The 22,730-nt window shown below is 42.1% G+C and overlaps 1 protein-coding gene across 1 annotated transcript in view; it reads left to right on the top strand.

The window, feature by feature from the left end:
* Positions 1 to 697: 697 nt before the first annotated feature.
* The window catches only part of LOC307019825 (fibrillin-2-like), a gene marked incomplete at its 3' end in the record, with an annotated part of 43,620 nt that continues 21,587 nt past the window's right edge, over positions 698 to 22,730 (top strand). Inside the window, exons 1-3 of the mRNA XM_079650930.1 lie at positions 698 to 1,085; positions 13,836 to 13,918; positions 14,495 to 14,596. Of these exons, the coding sequence (XP_079507056.1) occupies positions 904 to 1,085; positions 13,836 to 13,918; positions 14,495 to 14,596 (367 nt within the window). The 5' untranslated portion in view covers positions 698 to 903. The remainder of the gene's footprint in view (positions 1,086 to 13,835; positions 13,919 to 14,494; positions 14,597 to 22,730) is intronic.

Genomic DNA, 22,730 nt, shown 5'->3' with positions numbered 1-22,730 from the left:
CAGAGGAAACGGATCAGATCGTATCTGAAATGTGTACCAAAAGCTTGGCTAACTTTGGAAAGTGGTTGTTGTGACTCAAGGGGTCGTTCACATGACTCATCCTAGTTGGAAACGAATAATTTAGACGCCAGTCAGCTGTGGCTCGGAGAGAAAATGTGTGTCTATCAATCAGAGGGTCAGTGGATCGATCCATATCCTCATATGAACATCTCAGACTAAATAAAAAATATCGAGGATCTGAATAACTTTTTGACCTGTTTTGATGAAATTGACCTATTATGTCTTTTCTACATCAACTCTGTGGAAAGAGATTCTGAAAGTTTCAGGAAAAAGATTCTCACTCTTTTTGTCCTGATCCATTTCTATTAAAACATGTCTGAAAATGAGCTGATCAGATTTTGGCCACTTTGTGATGTCATAACGATTTTTTTCAGCAACCAAGGTAACCCCCCCCCCCCCTCCCCCCTCATCACCTGAATCTCCGCCTAGAGCACCATTGAGTTCTAACCAAATGTCTCTCAGAGGGGCGTGGGGAGGGGCTCCTTATTTTCTTCTAAAGTAACAGACAGAGAATCAGCACTTTGGAAACAGGGCTGAAACAGAGGGGATTATGGGTAATGCTGCAATGATCTGTTTGGTGTTTCAGCCAATCAGAGACAGGTTCTGGATATATCTGAGACCTATTGATGAAAAACAGTATAATTGGGGACCTTTATGGTATTTCTAATCTCCTATCTTCTCTCTTCCTCTGTCTAGCCCCCATTCTGGAGTGCACACCAGGACTTCTGATCTAGATCCCGGACTAGACTCCTCAGCCTGGGTCCACACGGTGAACGGAGAACCAGAGAGAGTGCGAGGTAACAGGGAGGTAACTGCGTTTTGGAGGGATAGCCAGACGGACCGATGGCATCAGGGAAGCTGGCCCAGGTGCTGCTGGGATGGGCGGCCATGTGTGTCGGGTCGTTCCACTTGTGTTGGGGTGAAACTCCCGGGACAGGACAGTACCAAGCGAGCCGCTTCACGGGCACCGAGGACCAGAGAGAGGTGCAGCGGGTCAGACGCCGCGGGCAGGAGACTCTGAGAGGGTAAGGACCGCCATCTCTGTGTGTGTGGGACGAATCCCAAATGAGACGCATAACAGAGTTTGGATTAATTCTTATTATACTATATTCAACTTCATGAGGATATATTTTTAACAGTTGCTCCATTTTAGAATAGTAATTACAAAAAACAAATAGTAACACCTTTCTTTTTAAACATTGAAAGTAAAAAAATACATACAATTAAACCATTTATTTTAACAAGAACAATGGAAACAATATTTTTAAATATATTAACGCTGAATTGCCCGATTTAAAAAATGTTTTTCTTGATGGTGAAGTCCAGTTTTTAAAGTTTTTGATGGCGAAAGGCAGGAATGACTCTCCTTGGCATTTTTATCATTCATAAAATGAAGTACTAAAAAAAAGAATAGTTCATAAAGTTTGCTTTTGCATACACTACTGGGAGCATTCGCAACAGTATCTGGAGAAAGTTCAAAATATCAATGTCTTTCCTCTGCCTGCCTTCTTTTTCTGGCAGCTTTCTTTCAACTGCTGTGCTTTCTGGGCTGGGGCCAAGCCCGACTTATACCAAATTATGCTGCTGAATACTACCACATTGTTTCCCCAAAAACAGCACATGTTCGACCTTAACGGGCCATATTGAAATCTCCCAGTGTATTTACAGCAAATTGACCTTTTCATGGGAAAGGAAGGAAGAGAAAACAGCCTCCTTTACATCTCATGAGTGGGTGATCAGTGAAAAGCAAGACCCAAATTCCACTGAGTGTATTAGTAAAGCCGGAGAAAGGACTGCAGGAGGGCAGATTTTAGGCCCTGGTGTTTAAGGTTAAGGGAGAGAAATGTTGTGTGTGTACATATATATGTGATTTCCCTTTCCTGTAGTGTGTTATAGAGGCTTGTGTGCATGTAAATGGTCTGCAAAGGCTTACATCCTAAAGTTGGCCCCCTCCCCGAAACTCCTTTGTCTGTGACACCACTACGTAACACGTGCGCTTCTATTGGCTAGCGCTCAAACACATTGTACGTGATAGGCTAAGGGGCGGGACATCTCTAAGCGGTTGACCAATCACAACAGAGCAGGCCAGCTAACCATCAGAATAGACTGGGCTCTGGTTTCAGACAGAGGGTGAAAAGAGGTGCTGCAGCACAGGCAGTATGAGAAACATAAAGAGCTTTTTGAACATTAAAGCATTGAGACATGTCCCAGGAGAGACACTACATACAAATATGAACCTGAAAATGAGCAGAATAGCCTTTTAAGGTGTTGTTCATTTGAGTATCCAGTCAAATTACCTCCAGGGATCACCTCTCCCAAGCTTCAGCCCCTTCCTCCACTCCCCACGTTGTTACCCAAACACCATGGCTCTGGGTGTGGGATGTGAGTCGGCGCAGGAGAGAGTTTTCACTGTATATTTCGCCACTTCTTGAAAAACAAAGGATGTTTTGTTGGGGCCCGTTTTTCAGTGTCTGCATCAGTTATTCCAATCAGACTCCCATCTGTCCCAGCTTATGGTTCCCCCCGGTGCCAAGCCACAGGAAATGAGGTATTCGTATCACCCAAGGGGGGTATGAAAAGGGGCATTTGTTTCACTGCTGTAGGTGACAAAGCAGAAGAGAGGAGCAGGAGAAGTATTAAAGAAAGAAAGCATATGCGGAAATTATAGATGAGACGAAGAGGAGATTGGATAAGAGAGATAAAGAGACATATATCAAGTAAAAGTGTTTTCCGTTATGTCTTAGTGTTAAAGCAACACAGTCCCAGAACTGGTGTTTTCTCTAAAAACGTACTCAGTGAGAACCCCCACTGCTTAAAATAAATACATTTGTCTGCCTTGTCACTCATTTTTGATTAATATAGAAGGCATTTGTCCAAAGAAAATCCTCCCTCGAGACATATTTAGAGGGGGACATTTTATAAAAACTTAACATTCTCTTCACTAAAGTCTATTGTACAGCCGTCATTTTGTGTGTTCATTGAACCATGAATGAGTTTATTGGCATTGAACCCGAAACATTACATATGATCCGTCTGAACAATATCTCACATTCACGGGTTGTCCAGTGAGCAGCCAGCGAGACCTTGCACAATAGCACATTATTTCCCTCAAGTCGAGTGTGATGTCCTGAGAACTTGCAACGAAAAGCCTGCAGACTTTTTCCACAGTTCTGGAAACTGTGGCGTGTAAGGAATGAAATGCTCTTGTTGTGATAGTTCTGTAGTAAATAAGTGATAGGTGACACAATATCTCTGAAATGTAGGGTATGTTAAGGATTAAAAAAAAACTCTGTTTGGATGTTGGGCTTCAGGCCAGAATGAGTATGTTATTTTATAAAATGTTTGATTATTTTCATGGGTTTTCTAGGTGTTGCCTGGTAACTGTCACTTGAATTATGCCCGAAACCTCCCATGATGGCGGGCCAAACCAAATGGCTGTAATGTGTCGGGTTTATTTTCAGTTACTGTTTGAGTATCGTTGCCCTGAAAAATATCACAGTTAATCTGGATTCGGTTAAAATTAGTCATCAGCAAGTGAACATTATTCATCTGAGAGCTGGACAGAAGCCATCGGGTGAAGAAATCACACGATGAGAAAGTGTTTGGCTTCGTGTAATCAGAGCCAAATGTTTCTTACACTGGCTGTGTTACAGTTACTACAACTCATTCACCCCGACTAGAGCCGCAACAGAAAGAAAGAAAACAGAAACTATTTTGATAATAGATGAATCACTAAAGTGGTTTTTCAAGCAAAAGTGTCAGATATTGCTGTTTATAGCCTCTAATTTGTTTCAAACTTTGTAAATCGCCCAGGTATGAAAATGAGCTTTCGGGTTAACCCATCAAACTATAATCCATGCTAACAGCAAGGCTTGTTCTACATGATAATGCTTTTATGTGAGAGCTGCAGGGATCACAGTGGACTATCAGAGCCTCAGTGTGGGCTTCTCAGCTCCTCTGTGTGGGAGATGGAGGGAGCTGAGGTTAATGATGGTCATTACGCTGGCCTTGGGCTGCTGGTGCAGTGTTTATTTACTGGCTGGAGCTCCATATCCCCTGCTCCGTCTCTGGTGGCTCTGGCTCTGATGCTGGCTGACTCTGATTTATTGGCTCCCTCCGCACACTGCAGCCTGGCACCGGTCCACTCCAGGGCGGTATCTGATCCGACCTGGAGCTGCAGTGCTGGCCTGGGTTTGATGAAGGGCGATTGAATGTATGGTTGGTGTAAATGTTCTTTTCTTCAAAGTCCAGGAGTATTTTAAAGAAAAGGAGACAAAGTGACGCCTCGGGAAGTTTAAAGAATATTTAATAAAGTAGCGTTGTAGTGGATCCAACAAAAAGTGTTCACAGCTGTGGGCAGGAGAAGAGAGAGACTGCGGCCGTTTCTCAATCGCGAGGACGCTTGCTTGGTAGCACATGTCTTCCGAGTCACTTGCTTCAGAAGCGAGGCAAGAATCCTTCCTGTCATTCGGAAAACGAAGAGTGGAACAGGCTAGCAAGTGTGCAGGTGTGCGTCATATGAGAGGCCCCGCCTTACATTTCCCACCACAGATTTGGGGAAATTGGTCCGTGCGCAAAGCATTGTGGGGATTTTAAGGACGCGAAGTCTACCCATGTGCAGCCTCGAAATTACCCCCAAACCAAGGACGCGGCCTCGGTGGAATTCCAAGTATGCTGGAGATTGGAACAGTCCTTCGGCGGCACTCGATGACGTAGCATCCTTGAAAGATTGGCTTGGAAGCCAGTTTCCTCGAGATTGAGAAACGGCCCGCGTCTCCCCGTACATTCTAATATATATCATTCAGTAGTCCTCTTCTCATTGGTTGCATTGATGAGGGGCGTGTCTTCCTCTTGGCTCCTTGCTGATTTGGCGTTAGATTTCTCCCGCGAGTTGATTAGTATGGTGTCAATAAGGAGGATTAGACGTTGTGTGTTTAATGTGTAACACCACAGGTCACTTCTCCCTATATTCTCATTCATAACATTCTGTGACATTCTAACGGCTAAAAACAAAGATAGAAAAGCTTGAGGCAGGACTCTTACATTTTGAAAGCCCTGCAAACTAAGGCTGCACCCTGGATGTTTAAAGAGAACTGGATACAGCGTGGGAGGCAGGTCCCCATTCATTTCTAGAAAAGTTGCTCAGTGGTGAAGCCAAAACGGCTTAACTCTTTCGAAAAAAAACCCAGATCTTTCCAGGATCTTGTAGTAATCTTCTGCATCAACTTGGAGCATGCACACTTTGAAGCCCGACTCCAATGTGCTCGGTTACGGCCAATCTCGGTTCAGCCAGATGATTTGACGAGGGAAAATAACTCTGGATTCGACTTTTAGCAAATTGTTGCGACTTTTAGGCCCATTGGTTTAAATAATGGCTAATCAAGTGTTCGTCTTGTGTATCTGCTGAGTGTCAGACGTCTCTTTCCAAATTTAAGTCAACAGCAAAAAGTATATTTAGGCCCAAATAATGTCAGGGCGATTTGGAAAAAATAACTAATTGCGATTGTTTTTGGCTGATATTGCAATATGTTTCGCAATATTAGTTGGATGATGCTTTTCGAAACACTATTCCACTTATCTTTGAAAAATATATTGAAATGATCCTGGTGTAGAGGACTCTAAGGACATCATTTGCCATGGTCTTTGGATTAAAGCAATTACCTTGATGAGAGGCTTTACCTTCACACGTACAATGATGTGTTACTAGGTTGCAAGTTTCCAATGCTGCTTTTCCTTGTGAGTTTTATAGCTGGTAAATCAACCACACACACCTTGTGTCGTCCAAGATAGAAGTTGTTTGCCTCTATTTTTCACAATTTTTACACACGGTGGGATTACTCTGAGGGACTGTACCAAACAAGGATTATCTTTAAGTCTGTATAATACCTCTTGTTGGTCGGGACTTCTCTGCAGCTTCACATTCTCACATATTTGTTTTTACCAAAAATGGCCCATAATGCCTTTTCAATGAAACTTCGATTAATTATGCATCCCTACCACAAACTAAAATTTGAATGCTTTTAGTTTAACAAGATCTTTTGTATGCTAGAGTTAAACAATCCAGCCAAGTTCTCTTTTTCTTTTTCTCCTGAAACCACCAACCTTATTAACTGAGCCCAGCTTGGCCCAGCTTTACTCAGCTCTGGATAACTTGGCAGACAATCAGCCCCAAAGCAGAGAATTACTTTCAGACACTGAAGTCCCTTTCAGGATAACAGTCAGTACCACCCGGATGGCCTGGATGGCGTCCTCTATACACACAATCTGTCTTATTTAATTTTAAGACAATGGATGCGACAGATCAAACCCTAACCATAGCCACCTTTAAAGTATATGAGGACAAAGGAAGGAAAAAAACACCCTCAAAAGGAAGAATTTAGGAATTTCTGTTTTATGTGCATTAGGTTCCATTTCAGGTTTTTTTTACGTGTCTGCATTTTTGCCTACTGTACGTGCAGGCTAAGACTGAGCCGTTAAGACTGGATTATCTGGGACAGCTGATTGGCGTGTGGTGTGTTAATAACGTGCTGTAATATCAGTTTGCTCACCACATTTTATTGGCCACATTGAGGTCCAACCAACACACAAACATCTTGCTCTTGCATGTAAAGGCATTGCATGAGCTTATTGCATGACACATGATATAACAAACTATAAACATATATTTCTCATGGGGTTTGCTTGGTTGACCAACGTTACAGTTATTGTGCTATATGATAACCACACATCATGAGAGTATTTAGTCATTGACTGTAAGTTTCTGTTAGACTGCCAGCCATCTGTCACTCATTTATTGCTGCAACCAACAATTATTTATATTAGTGATTAGTCTGCTGATTATTTTTCTATTGTCTATTCATCATTTGGCATATAAAGTAAACACATATGGAAACATGTCCATCCTAGTTTCTTAAAGTTCAAGGTCTTTAAATGTCAAAAGACAGTCACTCTAAAACGATACAAATTTGGATTTTAAAATGTTGCCGTAACACTTTTGCACATTGTGAAGGGCCAGGGTACACAAAAACTAGGAATGCAGGTAGAGGAGGAAATAATAAGGATTTCATATTTACCCAAAATACATATACAGTTTTTAGGATTGGTAACAAAATCAATTAGGATGAAACATTTTTGAATTCCTTATAATATAAACAGATACAATCTAGAATTCATTACATGACATGTCACTTGTTAGACATTTTTATCCAAAGCGATACTCAATACTGTGGACAATCCCCACAGGAGCAATTTGGGGTGAAGTGTCTTGCCCAGGAACACAACGACATGCTGACTGCAGTGGGGTTTGAACCTGTGCTCCCCTGATCCGAACACCTACGCACAACCCACTGCGCCACATACCGCCATTAATTAATTAATTAATAAACAAAAACTTCACAAACATGAGAGCTCTTCTTCCCAAGAGCAACCCTCACACACCCAGCCTTCCTCTCCACACTGCAGGAGTGTATACCAATGCTGGTCGGTCCATTGTTGAGTGCAGTGGAGAGAAGACTCGAAAGATGGGAGGCTTAGATTAAGTTGCCTCTTTAAACACCCCTCAAGGTTTTAGGGGAATGGCACAGTCCAATTAGGCTAGGCATCTACATAGGCAGGTGGTGTTCATCAGTTCAGCCTTTTGCCAGGAGCAAGGTGAGCTGCAACACACTGACAATATGAGTACCACACCACACAATTAACAATCCCTATTTTAAACAAGATTGTGTGCACTCAATCTAGTAAAATAAAGTTGTTTTAAAAAATGTGTCTGTGTATGTATGATGTTAAACAAAAAGCATAACCTTTAGGATGTGTGGTTGGTTGTGAGGCCTGTATCCTTCACATACATGTTCCCATAAATCCTTGTTTAACCCTTTGAAAACAACACTTTAAAGTGTTTATTGTTGTTGTTGTTGTTGTTGTTAGTGAACCTCACCTCTGATTGGCGTGTAAGAGCCTCATCATCATCTGTAGTTTCTGTACATTCCCTGATCGTCCCCGCTCTGATCTGATAGCTACAGACCCAGGTGTTGCTACAGGCTGCATTACGTAACGTTTTTCCAGAGAAGGGTCAGATACCAGGCTTATGACCTGTGACCACACACACACACACACACACACACACGGACACGGACACACACACACACACACACACACACACACACACACACACACACACACACACACACACACACGGACACCTGACCTGCATCAACTGTGAACTTCTGCTCAGTGTTTATGGAGAGAGACCGTCTGAAGTCGTTTTCCATGCCTGCCCGATGCTGCCCGTCATCGGTGGCAGTTTGATCTAAACTGTCCTGACCTTTGACCCCTGTGGATTCCTGCATGGCAAGACGACCTCAGGCTACAGCTGCAGGGCTTGTTGACTTTTATGGCTGCAAATGTTGTTAATGTTTGGGGAAAAAACCCTGAAGAAACCACCAAAACGTATTGCTTTGAGCTCCTTAGCTATTATAATGTGACATGTTCATGTTGCCTTCCTTATGTCTCTACAATAGTCCAAAACATAAAGATATTTAGTTAACTGTTATATGACAAAGAGTAGCAGCAAAGTCTCACATTCGAAAAAAAATGAAATCCACAGAAATACTCAATACTCAAATTAGCTTTTATTTTCATAATTAATTCAAATGCCGTTAATTATTTATGATTAGTTGATTAATTGTTCTGTCAATAAAATGTGACATGTCTAAAAAATGTCAACGAGACATATTGATCTTCCTGGCTAAATGTCAACAACCGTCAAAAAAATTATTGAATCGTTAATTTATCAAATAGTTTCTATCAGATGCCCTCTATCAACTATTATTTGGCGTGCTTCATGTCCCTACATCATATTCCCCTCCCCCCCTTTGAAGTATGACTCCACTTTCCTTTTGGCTCTCATTCTTCATATTTCCCCCTTGATGAGGTGGCAGCCATTTTCCTTTTATTACTATTAATGGCAGTTAACGAGCGATCCACGGGCCGGGAGGCAGCTTCAAAGGCGGCGACATGGCCAGAGAAGAGTTAATCTCCTTTAGATTGAGCCCTGAGAACAGTGGGACATTTCACATATTGAGGAAAACCCCTGGGGGCTTAACTCATTTTTTTATGGCTGTCTTTCATTCTGTATTACTTCAGTTCATCCTCTAAAGCCTCCTCTCTGAGACCAGGCGTTGACCTGGAGGAAAGGCTGAGAGGGAGGAAGAATAATAATCCAGAGCACCTCAGGGTCAAACCCCTATAATCCTTCATACATTGACATCCCCTCGGTCTGTGACAGTGGAAAATCTGCAGCGCTTCATGGAGAAATAGATCGGGGAAGACGTAGGGTTCACTGCTCATTAAGTGCTGGAATGCCGCTCCATGCATTTCTCAAGTTTTTCTCGGAGCTCAGTTTTTGCCCCAGAAATTCAACCCCCACTAAGGGTCTGGCCTCTTCTTGCTTTTGCTGTTCTCTCTTTTTTTCGTTTCCATATCTCCTCTCCCCACTCCTTTTTCCTGCTTCCTCCTCTTCTCAACATAAACTTGTTTTGTTTTCCCTCCCACTGATCCCCTGTTTCTTTTCCCACCGTCCCGTCTTCCGACCCCCCTCATACCATCCATGTATTTACACATAATATGTAGTTATTTACTGTAAGCGTCGTCCTCTGCAACACTGCCAACAATCTTATATTTGTTTAGGGCTCCGACTTGAGGCCCTATTATACTCATTTTCTGTTTCATATGAGTATTTATTATACCTGTGCTGCAGCACCACTTTTCACCCTCTGTCTGAAACCAGAGCCCAGTCTGCTCTGATTGGTTAGCTGGCTGGCTCTGTTGTGATTGATCAACCGCTTCAAGATGTCCCGCCCCTTAGCCGATCACGTACAATGGATAGGAGCTAGGGCTGCTCAATTAATCGTATTTTAATCGCGATTACGATTATGGCTTGCAACGATTACGAAAACAACGTAATCAAAATAAAACGATTTTTAATTTTTTTAATTTTTTAATTTTTTAATTTTGGGGGTTTTTCAGTTGAATTATACTTAAAGTTCAGGGTAATCAACTGTTAAAAACACACTGTTCAACATTTTTTTCTCAAATAAATGGATGTTTTCAAAGTCAATGAATAATCGCATTTAATAATCGCAATTATTGACCCAAATAATCGAGATTACGATTTTTGCCATAGTCGAGCAGCCCTAATTGGAGCACTATCCAATAGAAGCTCAAGTGTTACATGGTGATGTCACTATGTTCAAAAGGTAGACGATTATTTAATCAAAAACCTATATAACACAGTACAGGAAAGGGGGTGTAATACTTTTCTCTTGACAGACTGTAAGTGTAAGATAAGATGACTATTGGTTGCTCGCCACACTCTTCTCCTTCACTCTGTTTTTAAGTTTAGCAACTATAACGCTCTTCACATTTTCTAAAACAAACTCTCTGTGGATCTCCCGTCTTCGTGTTTAATTTTTAAACTCTACCTGTGTAAATATCGGCTGTCTGCTTGCCCACCTGTTTGTGCGTCCCTCTGTCTCTCGGTGCCATCTGGTAATGTGATTGGAAGTGAGCTCTGCTCTCCATCCATCAGAGATTCATAGCCCAGCTGTCATCTCCCTGGTGACGGCCCCGGGGCTTCTGTCGATACGTCTGCTGAGAAGGAGAGGAAGGTCATCGGTTTCACACAGAACTTGAGAAGTTCATCAGGGCTAAGAATCCTTCTCTAAATCTCCTTCTTTGAGCTGCAAATTCAACTTAAAGCTCAGACTTTCTTTTCTACATATAAGTCAGTTTAGTTGTAGTGAGGCTGTGGAAACAGTTGTAAAAAGGTCTAACGTGGCTCTGGAGGGAGCTTTGCAGAGTCTGAAATAATAACTCGGATGATGTCTCCTATGTTAGGCTTCAGACTTCAAATGTTTGACGGACAGCCTGTGTTTTAAAACAGGAAACATGGAGTTTGAATGATGAGGGAATTTAACAGGCATGGAGGGTCTAATAAAGTGCTGCTGGGATGACGTATTGCCTCACGTTAACATTACACTCGTTCCCCCGATAAAAACACAATGGCTTTGGGATTTTGGAGTATAACAGAAGATAAAAAAATATATTTGGAAAGCAGCAGTTTGTGATCGTAATCTTCACACATTCACACTACAAATAGACTTGCCAGAAGTGAGCTAACGTCACCGTCGCTAAGCTAAAGGCGGCTAATGTTAGCCATGATGAGGTTTTATAGACACTTCTTATCATTCTTATGATCATTCTTATTAATGTGCCAGATTTGTTCCAGTTTGTAACTCTTACAACCTCAGAACCAATGCCTGGATACGGGTCCAGGTTCCTGCCGTGCGGACTGAGGCTGGAAAAAGGAGTCTCTTTCATTATAGTCCTTGGTCTTGGAATGACCTTCAATCACGCCTCAAACTGACGGCACTTGTCTCAATAGCCTGTTTTAAATTGAAGTTGTCTGAAGTCCTTACCACCAGCTGCTCTTGCAGTAATAAGTAGTTCAATCAGGAGAGACGTGATGTATGAATACATGTTTATTATCGGGTCACATTATATAAATTAAACATAATGATGACAGTTAGTGAATGAAATGGTGTTTGGCGATTAGGCCCAGGTTTGGTAGGATGTCATTCGGGAAGGGAAGAACCGTTTCCGATGAACCCCCCCCCCGGGTCTAGACACTGGTGGTGGTGATGAGTGGTTGGGTCCGGTTGGAAGGGAGAAGGTTGAGCTTGGCCCTGAGTTGGAAGCAGGAGGCGAAGGGGTGGAGGAGGGTTGCGCGTTGACACCTGGAAGACAGCTGATGGAAAAGGGGAGAGCATATATAGAGGGATTAACAGGTGCGATGATTAGGCTTGTGAATGGAGGGAAGTGATAGGTTAGCTGAGGAGTGGCGCTCCCTCTCATTTAGTGAAGGGAGCGAGTATTGCCATGACGTGCAATACGAAGTGATAGGTCTTCCTGCCTGAACTTGCGCTGAGCTTCATTACCTTTCTTACCGTCCTAAATTTGCACAATGTAGTGACTGCTTTCCGTCTTTTGTTTTCTTAGTTGTGTTCTCTGTATTTTACATGTCTGTGTTATGTGTAACGTTGCTGCCTTCTTGGCCAGGTCAGTATTGTAAATGAAATGTTATCTCAATGCTTTTTATCTGGTTAAATAAAGGTTACATATTTTTTTTTTATCATTCGTCTTTTATACATTAACGTATTTAATGTCATAGAACAAAACTTTAGATGTCTCTAGCTTGTGCTACCCAGAGATTTCATTTCAGGCCCCTTTAAATAAAACAAACACTGACCCCAAAACCCAGAAACAGGAAATGCTAAAATGCTAACTCACTTTAGTACTCATTCCTCTAGCTCTCTTGCTTCATAGAAAATGTCTAACTTTAGACTAAAAGTCAATATACTTCTTGAGGAAAAGTCTTCTTGTGTTATAAAATAGGGAATATGAAGTTAAAGAGTTTTAGTTTATTGTATTTGTAGCTTTTTTATTCCTAACGTCTGTGCTTTCAACTACTGAGGGACAGCAGAAAAGAGCTAACACGCTAACGCTGCCCTTATTCCCACCATTTTATAAATAAGCACTGTCTCTTTCAAATAAACCATATACCCTTCTAAAGGCTTGATAAAGAGTTGCCTTTCTAGTTCTTCATCATTTAAAAAACACACAGGGTAATCTAGCATCACTTTAAACTGTCGTAAATGATTTCCGTGATCCCTGTTGCAAACGACTTTACCATGAGCATCTGGATCAGACTTTATCCAAAGTTGTGGTCCCTCAAATCTCAGTCCTGCCATGGGCAAATGCAAACAAGTAACCACCAACACACAGAGGACCACAGCCGGCATTATGCGCTTTGAAAGGTCACTAAGGGTATCATTATTATCACCACACAGTTGGAATCCCTTCAGCTTGTTAAACAGCTTCATGCATCGCTGAGTCACACACACTTCCTTACATTATGTGGATTTTTGCTTTGGGATTGGAGCATGTTGGGACTTTTCCTCTGTTCCTAAATAAACCTGGTTAAAAGTAATTATTCACGGTAGATCCAAACTGGGCATTCGTTGGTCAGGCAGCTGTGTGTGTGTGTGTGCGCGCGTGTGTGTGTGTGTGTGGGCGCGCGTGTGTGTGTGTGTGGGCGCGCATGTGTGTGTGTGTGATTGCTAGATGTGGTTTAACCATCTTCTCGGAGGAAATCCTTGTGGCTAACCTGTCATGCTAATCAAGCGCTTCATAAGCTATGATGAGTCTTACATCTGTGAAACAGGGTCAAGGGCCACTGCAAGCTCCAGTATAGGAATGCTGCATTTGGACATTTTACAGAGAACAGGCGTGGAATTTGGGGGAAAGGAAGATTTTAGACATCCTGTCCTTAAATCCATCCGTGAATAAAAAGAAAATGCTGCTCCTCACATGATAGGCCCCTCACATTTCCTTTCCCCTCCATCCATCTCTTGAGGAGGCTTCATATCAAAGTTTGTTTTGTTTACTCAAAAGCCAAGGCCATGCAGCTCAGAAAGTAACTCTACCGTGTATTTGTTTAGGGCTTTTACTCAAATATGTTTGGGAGGTCTGGGGTGAGTACAGTGAGGCTGTGGCTCAGTGGTATAGTGCGCTGAACTTAGTGTGCTGAATTTAGTGTGCTGAACTTTGAAACAGGGGGTAGCGAGTTCGAGTCCCACTGTAGTCGCTTTGGATAAAAGTGCCCAATAAGTGACATGTATTGAATTTGTGTGTTCTTTGTTTTTTTGTGTCTCCGTCAGGCCCAATGTTTGTGGCTCTCGCTTCCACTCGTACTGCTGCCCCGGCTGGAAGACTCTGCCGGGAGGGAACCAGTGTATCGTCCGTAAGTTCATCCATCCTTAAATCCTCTTTAACACAAAGCATAGTAGAAGAAAAAATCACATACAAGGGTGGGATAATGCTGTTTGTGTCATTAACCATGTTTCCAATCACTTGTTTTTATTCACATTTTTTAAGTATTCCATTATTAAAAACTGGAAAATTCTATAAAAACGTCCTAAATTGTCGGAAAATGTTTTTACGCTAGCTAATTTGCTTAATCTAATTGTGAAGTTTTGAAAATGTAACTCACATGACTGATTAACTGTTTCTGGTTTTGACCTCTTCTTTAAGTTTTCCAATATCGTAGAAATGGCTAATACCAATTGACAAAAAATAAAATGGTCAGACTCTCCATTTCTCTCTTGAAGATAATTAAACTTGTTTGGTTTCTTTCGCCAAGATTGTCCGCACCACTCAGTTGATGGAAACGGGCCTAATTTGCATTTCCTTTTATTTGGCGACATTGCAAAAGTTGGTTAAAAGTCGCTTGATCATTGAATGGAAACACGGCTTTTTGTGTAGGGGCTGAGGACACAAAAATAAATGAATCGATTAAATTCTCGTCTCCTCTCTCCAGCCATTTGCAGGAATTCCTGTGGTGATGGTTTCTGCTCCAGACCCAACATGTGTACCTGCTCGAGCGGCCAGCTCTCTTCCAGCTGTGGAGCAGGAGGAGGAGGTCAGTAACTATTCATCGATCACACTAACTGAAACTTCCTCGAATAGGAAGCAATCACACACACCCACCCACCTAAACAATGCTGTATATGTATTCCATTACTTGATTAGTTGATCTGCAGCAGCTTTTCAGGGTCGTTATTGAACTAAGAAAGCAAACCGTCCCTTGTTCCAGCTTCTAAAGTTGTATGTGCCTTTTCTCTGTGTCTTATGTAAACCTAATATTTGCAATATCTCTCAGTGTTAGTTGGACAACACAAGACATGTGATGATATTAATCCGGGGTTTGGTCCAAGGAACTACTCGTCCAATTGTCTATGTTTCCTCCCACCAAGATCAGACGAATAATTTTGCGTTGAATGGAAAAGAACTGGATGTTTTATACTTGCATTTGCCAGTGTCAAGGCACCCTGCCAGTTGCTCTCTGATGCAGATTTGTAAGAAATGGCAAGTGAAGCCGAATTGTGAGTACTCCAACAAACAGAAATGTTCCACTGCAAAGTTCCTAGACTGGAAAGTAGTACGCCTCAGTCAGGGACTTTTGGAGAGTAAAATAATCCTGATAAATTAGATTAGACCCTGTCTGTGCGGTCCAGTTTCTCAAAAGATCCCTAGATCTGGGGGAAAGTTCACTTGGACTATTAGATGAAAGGTCCAATCGATAGCTGCTTCGATATTTACTCATCAATTTGCAAATCAACAGAAAGAAACGCTCTCTACAGTATTACAATAATCGTAAAGTAATTTCTCATTCAAAAATGGCCTCTCAAATGTTAAAGGTCCCATGACATGGTCATTTCTACTGATCATAATTCCATTGTTAGGTCTACTAAAATAAATGTATATTGTGCAATTTTCCAAACTCTCATTGGTTTCTCAGACAGCATCTCTATAGTATGTGTATTCACTCTGTGTCCTAAACGGCTTGTTGGAGCTCCTGCCCCCCCCCTCTCTCTGTGAGCCCAGTGGCCGTCTGTGAGACGGCGAGACAAAGCGAAACCCAGCCCGAAACACACACACACACACACACACACACACACACACACACACACACACACACACACACACACACACACACACACACACACACACACACACACACACACACACACACACACACACACACACACACACACACACACACACACACACACACACACACACACACACACACACACACACACACACACACACACACCACACACACCCGCAGCCTGGCTGGGAGTTTGTGTGTGTGCTCAGGCTGAGTTCCGTTGTGTCTCGCTGTCTCGCCGACCCCACACCAGTGAGCCAGCTCACAGTGTCCCGCTCCTCGCAGCAGCGAGCCTCGCAACGTCCCTTCGAGTGTGTGGGTGTGAGGAAGTCCGCGGATTGGTCCAAACGTAACGGCTCCACGGACTCAACCGTTACGTTACGTCACTATACCCAAATACGTCACTATACCCAGGAAGTAAACAATGGAAAAAGAGAAATCTCCAACGAGGCGTTCTGGGGCAGCATGGACAGGTCTTTTCTGTGTTAGAGTTCTACTCGCTACAGGGTGTACTTTGAGGGTTTGTGACTCTGCAGACCGTTTACATGCATAAGAAGCTACATAACACACAAGGGGACGGGGAATAACCGGAAAAGCATGACATGGGACCTTTGAGATTTCTTGTTTTTTTCAGTTTATATCGTATAAAAGTGAATATCTATGGGTGTAAAGCTGACAAGAGAAGACAAATTAAGACATCTCCCCTTGACTTTGAGAAAGTAACATTTTGATAATTTTCTGACATTTTAATGTAAATCCATAAACCAAGAAAATAAACGGCAATTAATTGAAAATATTTTTGAATCGCAGTCCTCGCCACAACTAATAATGAAACGGTTCTGCCTGTTACACTGAGCACTTTCGTTCCAGACTCATCCGACTGCTCGGCTCTTTCCCAAATGTAATGGTTCCACCCTTGTCTCACGAGATCCAGCGGTACTGTAGCCAGTGTAATATTAGTGTGTACAGTGTCTGGCCTGCTCTAACGCCGGCAGGTCACAGAGTTTCTCAGGATTAAATCCTGGCTGCCGAGCCTCTGTCTGCTGGGCTTCGTTACAGACCACTCAGAAAATGTGTGTGTGTGTTTGGAGCGCAGTGAGGTGTTCTACTGCACATCCAAGAGTGTGTGAAATCAGGTTTGTCTTAGAGAGATTAGAGCAGTGTGTGCAGGGTTTAAATATGAAGTTAATATGTGTCGGACGTGCAGAAAACAATGTCGTTAAGCGCTACTTTGGAGACATGCAAAGTGTGCGTGGATGTATGTATTAAGTGGCGAGCAATGTGTCGGTTGAGTCTGCCAGACCCTCTACACATGCTCACATTCCTTCAAGCCTGCTAACACACATTTACTTCTCACACACATTGACAGACATGCAGATGTACAGACGCTCTTGTACTAACACACAGACTGCAAACTAACATATCAGCTGGCAGTGGGGTGAAATCTGTTCGAGCAATAAGTGAGGATGACGACCCTGAGAGGAAGGGCATGCAGGATGGGAGGGTTAGGAAAAGCAGCCTCTGACCCGATCTCCTGCAGAGTCAGTGCTTTGGCTATGAAGTCATGCTTCCTTAGGGGCAGGAATGGCGCTAGAAAGTGAAGTGATAAATTAGAGTTGGAGCTGGACCCAAGTCCTCGTCACACTTGGTGATTCTCAGCTTTCCTCAGAAGGGATTTATGAGTGGGATGGGGGCTTTTTTTCATTTGTTACAAGTTTAAAGACAGCTACTGAGACACTTTGCGATCTGAATAATCAGTGACAGCTTTAATGTTGTTTTTTTCGTGCTCTGTTACGAGTGTGTCGCTGCGGAAGATCTTCATCTGGCAGCTCTCATGAAGTTCAGAGGTCAAACAGCTTTATGGCCCGACATAAACACATGGCTATTGGTCAATGCTGCGATTGACCTCAAATAACCGCGGAGGTTAAAAGTTAGTCTTTTTAAATGACGAGTCTCAACAGACGCTATAATTCTACTTACTTATAAAAACCAAATGTCCTCAGGGTAATACTCCCCAATTCAAAATGTTGTCATATTTGAGTTAAATGTGTCATTTGTTTAAGGTAATAAAGCTTTGTTTTGATTTGAATTCCCACGGAGCAAAATTATTAACGTTATTTTTACAATATTATTTGTCTGGGAGGCTGCAGGCCAAGTAAAACGAAGCACTCTTCCTCGTCGTAGATCTTGTCTTTCCAAAACGTGCTGACTCCCAAATTCAGCTTTTGGAGGCAGTCCACCATTTAACAGGATAATTCGGCGCAGTTGGAAACAAATTCCCGTTCTATGGTGATCCATTTGGGAACGCCAATTCCCTCCGCCTTAATCACACAGCCTGATGCTAGCACCCTGGTCTGCTGAGGGTATAGATAGCATCTTTATGTCGCTCGTCTTTCCCGTGGATTGTAGAGGTTTGGATAAATCAACAACACATTTTATGATTTTCTACATATCATTCACGTGCCTGCCGTTATTGTTATGGCTGTCTGCGATTTCTTTTTATGACTCTTCTTGGAATCTTTGCTGTTTTGCCATTAAAGACAGACGTTACTGTAGACGGACTGGAAGACATTTTTACAGGCTTACAGAAATAGAAAATATGATGATAACCAGGTTTGGGGAATAATGGATTATATGTAATGACATTACGTAGGATAGGAAAAAAAGGTAATTCACTTACAGTTACCTAAAAAAATAATCTGATTTCTGGTACATTTCTCCAACATTTGGGATTACTAGCCGGATTATAATGTTAGTAAAAGACTAAAAAGAGCATATAGTGTTTGTTTTAAAAGGATCAGATGTTATCTCTTCTCTGTACGCTGTGCTGTTCTGTAGGATAATACTTTAAGTGTGAATCTATATGCCTGGATCTGCTTTATGGTTTCACTTTCTTTGGTTCATTTGATCTGTTTTTAAGTCAGTAGGTGAACCTATATGTTCATAAAATAGTGTGTCTGAGCTTATCTGTGTGTATTAAACTAAAACGGAGCATTTTCTGCCAGCTCAAATTTTATTTCTGCTTTTTTAAACTGTAGTATAAAGTGCTCATGTGTTTCATTGATGGTATCAGGGGTGTCAAACTAAAATACACAGTGGGCCAAGATTAAAAAATGGGTTCTAGTCGAGGGCCGGACTGGTTCAATGTTTATTACAGAACTTATTAAAATGAACTTATTGCACATATTAAACCTGGAACTAACAAAGCTTCAATGATTGCCTATAAAAACAACATGAAACATTAAATAATCAGTTGCATTCATTTCTTATGGCTCTATCTGCAGCTTTTCCAGAGTCATTTCTTTTGATCACATTTTCCCACAGGCCAACAACAGCTTCAACAAAACTATTTCCCTCAAATAAAAAAACAAACATGCCCTGTTGTCGAGAGAAAGAAAGTTCAGAAGGAAACATCCATTAAACTCAGTGTGCTGCTCTGTGATGCTAGTTCAAGCAGATACTTGGCATCTCATCTTGGGTGCAAGGTCATCAATGTTTGGGCTCAGGCTCTGAGCTGAGGAGACCCTCAGGATGGAGTGAAGGTGTGCGTGCAATATACCGGCGAGCCAGATCTAATAGGAATTAGAAATTATCCAGTGGGCCGAAATTAAATCCACCAAGGGCCTGATTTGGCCCCCGGGCCTTGAGTTTGACACATGTGGTGTATAGGCTACTACCTGAATATGCTGATTGATAACATCTCTGAGTAGTGGACACATCTTTGTTAATAAATATCTTAAGTAAAAAACATCTTAATGATATTTCTTTATTCTTGTATTTAATGGCATTGCATTTGATATTGAAGTAATCCACAAGTAACAGAAAGTAATCAGGTAACATTGCTTTTGGATTGTGTTCATTACATTAAGTTACTGATTTTTTTTTTTTTTTAAAGATAACTAGTAACTGTTACGGATTACATTTTTAAAGTGACCCTCCCAACCCGGGTTATATATCAGTTTCCAGACAACCAGGGTTCACACTGAGACTCATCCTAGTAATAAACAACTTGACACTTTAAGGCAGAGCAGCTGTGCTATAGTGTCATCTTTATAACCTCCTCCTCCATAACCATAATTAGGAAATCATTACCGCGGACAGTCTTGCCCAGATGCTGAGAAACAGCTGTCTGCAGACAACAGGCTCCCTTTGGTTATTGACGAGGAGAACGATGAGTACTGGGAATGCAGAACAAGGACTTTTTAATTAGAAGCCACTTCAATGTAGTCCCATCTCCACCGCCAAGAAATGCCCCGTCCTGTTAGGTAAGAGGACTGTGAGGAAACAAGTGGGTATGATTTACCCAGAAAATGAATGATGTGTGTGAGGGACTAAGTGAGTGGACTAAAATAAATAAATCTTAGTTTTTATGCGTGTTTCCACTCCACCGTGTGTTTGTTTGAGCCGGCGTTAATTGAAAGGTTAGGTTTCTGTTTAGGGCTTACCTTTTTGGTTTGACTATTAGCATTCAGCGTAGGACTTGTTTAGACAGTTTACCCAATTTGCCTTTGGGGGTTTTCCTGCTGAACGCTGAAGAGTTATTCTACAATGATGGAGACACAAATATTTCAATTATGTTATGTCTACATTGTTTCCCCCTTGCTTCAGACTGGCAGTGTTTTAATGATGTCAACCTGTTGCAACACTTTTCCACCCGCTGCTCATCTTGAACAAACTCCTAACATTCGCATAGCAGTGGAAGTTGATAGGAACTTACATTCATTTTCTTTTGCGTATTTTCTACAAATTTGCGATACATTTGGATGGAAGCCAATCTTTGACAGCTTTCTGTTTCACTGCGTTGCTCATCCATGCAGAGACTGAGTCTGACATGTCAGTGGTCCCTGAGGAGTGTGTAAACCAGGACAAAACACAGCCATAAAGCTCTTCAGTTTTCCATCAGACACACACACACACACACACACACACACACACACACACACACACATACACACACACACACACACACACACACACACACACACACACACACACACACACACACACACACACACACACACACACACACACACACACACACACACACACACACACACACATACACACACACACACACACACACACACACACACACACACACACACACACACACAGACAGACACACTTAACACACAAGCCTGGACTTCCTGTGTTTCGCAGCCTCTCGTAAAAAACACCCAGATGTTAGCAGCTCACCGACGACACTACCCGAGCACAGAGGTGCATTGTGGTGCTGCAGAGCTACACCCAACTCCTGTAGCCTGATGTCTGGGACACACACACTCGCTCATCCCCCTACCCTGTTGCCCTACACGTGCAGCTTTCCATGCACGGGTCATTGAAGCAAACCATCTCTCTCCACCTGTTGGGGGGATGAGGTGCCATGAGGAGAGGGGGCAGAGGCGAGGTTCACCAGTGAGATCATTCTTCTGTCTCCAAATGTGCTTGTTTGCTTCACTCCCCTCCTCCCCCTTCACCCACCTGGTTTCCGTTGCAGAAAAGAAAACAAATGACACCTGGTACCTTCAATATCTTTCCATCTCTTCATCTTAGTGACATCATATATATAAAAAACATATATTATTATTATTATTATCATTATCATTCTCTGTGATTTTAAGACCCTTAATACATATTCTCCCAACACGAAATCTTTCCCTAATTTTCTTGACCACATGTCGTCATACAAAAACGACTCTCAAAACCCCAAAAATAACCGTTTAAGTTAAAGATGGTTAACATTTGCATGGGGCGGATTTAATCGCGTAACCGCTAATCACGTGTCTGTTCTATTTAACGTTATGAAAAGCAAACACTTTGTTACAAAATGGATTTAGGAAAAGATCAGGGTAATTCATTTTATTAAAGTAATGTTTTTAGTTAAATACTTTCAATAAGATATGGGGTCAATACAAGCTCAAGGGATTTGGATGGATGGATGTCTTCAGCTTATATTTGTTACAAAAACTACAGCACAGTGACATCACCACCGCTAAGTTGGACTTGTTAGCAACCTTAGTTTTTAAAACATATAGAAGCTTCAGATGTTTACCAGTGAGGTATTTTAAGTCACAGATCATATATTACATGTTACTTGTTAGACACTTTTATCCAAAGCAACGCATACTCAATACTGTGGGCAATCCCCACAGGAGCAATTTGGAGTGAAGTGTCTCAGGGACACAACGACATGCTGACTGCAGTGGGGACTGAACCCTCTGATTCGAAGATCAGCGCATTAACCCACTGCGCCACACGCCTCCCTCGTGTATATCAGGCAACATACCAGAAACCAGTAAAAAAACAACTGTTGACTTAAAGACGAGGGAACCATAGCTGGTAAAATAGTAAATCATTTCCAGCTTTTAGGACTCGTTCCTGCACATTTTATAGCGTTAACCTCCTGTTTCAAGGTAAGGTTGAAATCTTAAAGTTAAACCCGACCCATCTGCTGTGAGGGTGAAAGATAACAGGGAAATAGAGAGGGACCCACACTGACCTATAAACCCAGCCTGCCCCAGAGTCCCAAACGATTTGCTTTAATTCATCACCACATGTTGCCATGAGACACAATCCAGACAGAAAGTACTTTCTGCCAAATATGTACACAGAGTCTGCCAAGGGTTGCACATGAGAACGTTTTCTGGAACTCCCTCTAGACTTCAGATGTATTTCAGTAAATGATACCTTATATTTACTGCAAATACACAGCTTTCACCTGCAAGATTCATGCTATTGTGCTTTGATTCGTGTAATTAAAGTCTGTGAAACACTACATTACAGTATATCCAGTCATCGTGACTCGCTAAAGTCATATTTAGTTTGTTTGGGTACAGTCAGAATGAGTGGGTGGATTATGGTGGAGAGTGTGCAAAGTCAGAAATTCTCATTAGACAACCTCAGCTACGAGGAAGCTCAGTCATTTCCTCTCTGCATGCCAGCAATGTTGAAGAGAGAGAAAGACACATAAACAGACAGGAAATTAATGTTGAACTTGCGATTAAGTTATAGACAGAAGAGCATGAAAGGCGCTGAGGGAATAATGGAGGAAGGAAGGAAAATGGAAAGCCTATGAGACTAAAGGACAGTAAAATATCCTCTT

Source organism: Notothenia rossii (assembly GCF_949606895.1).
Source record: "Notothenia rossii genome assembly, chromosome: 1".
Classification (NCBI taxonomy): domain Eukaryota; kingdom Metazoa; phylum Chordata; class Actinopteri; order Perciformes; family Nototheniidae; genus Notothenia; species Notothenia rossii.
The sequence above is the reverse complement of the archived record's forward strand: the minus strand, read 5'-3'. Positions and strand labels throughout refer to the sequence as shown.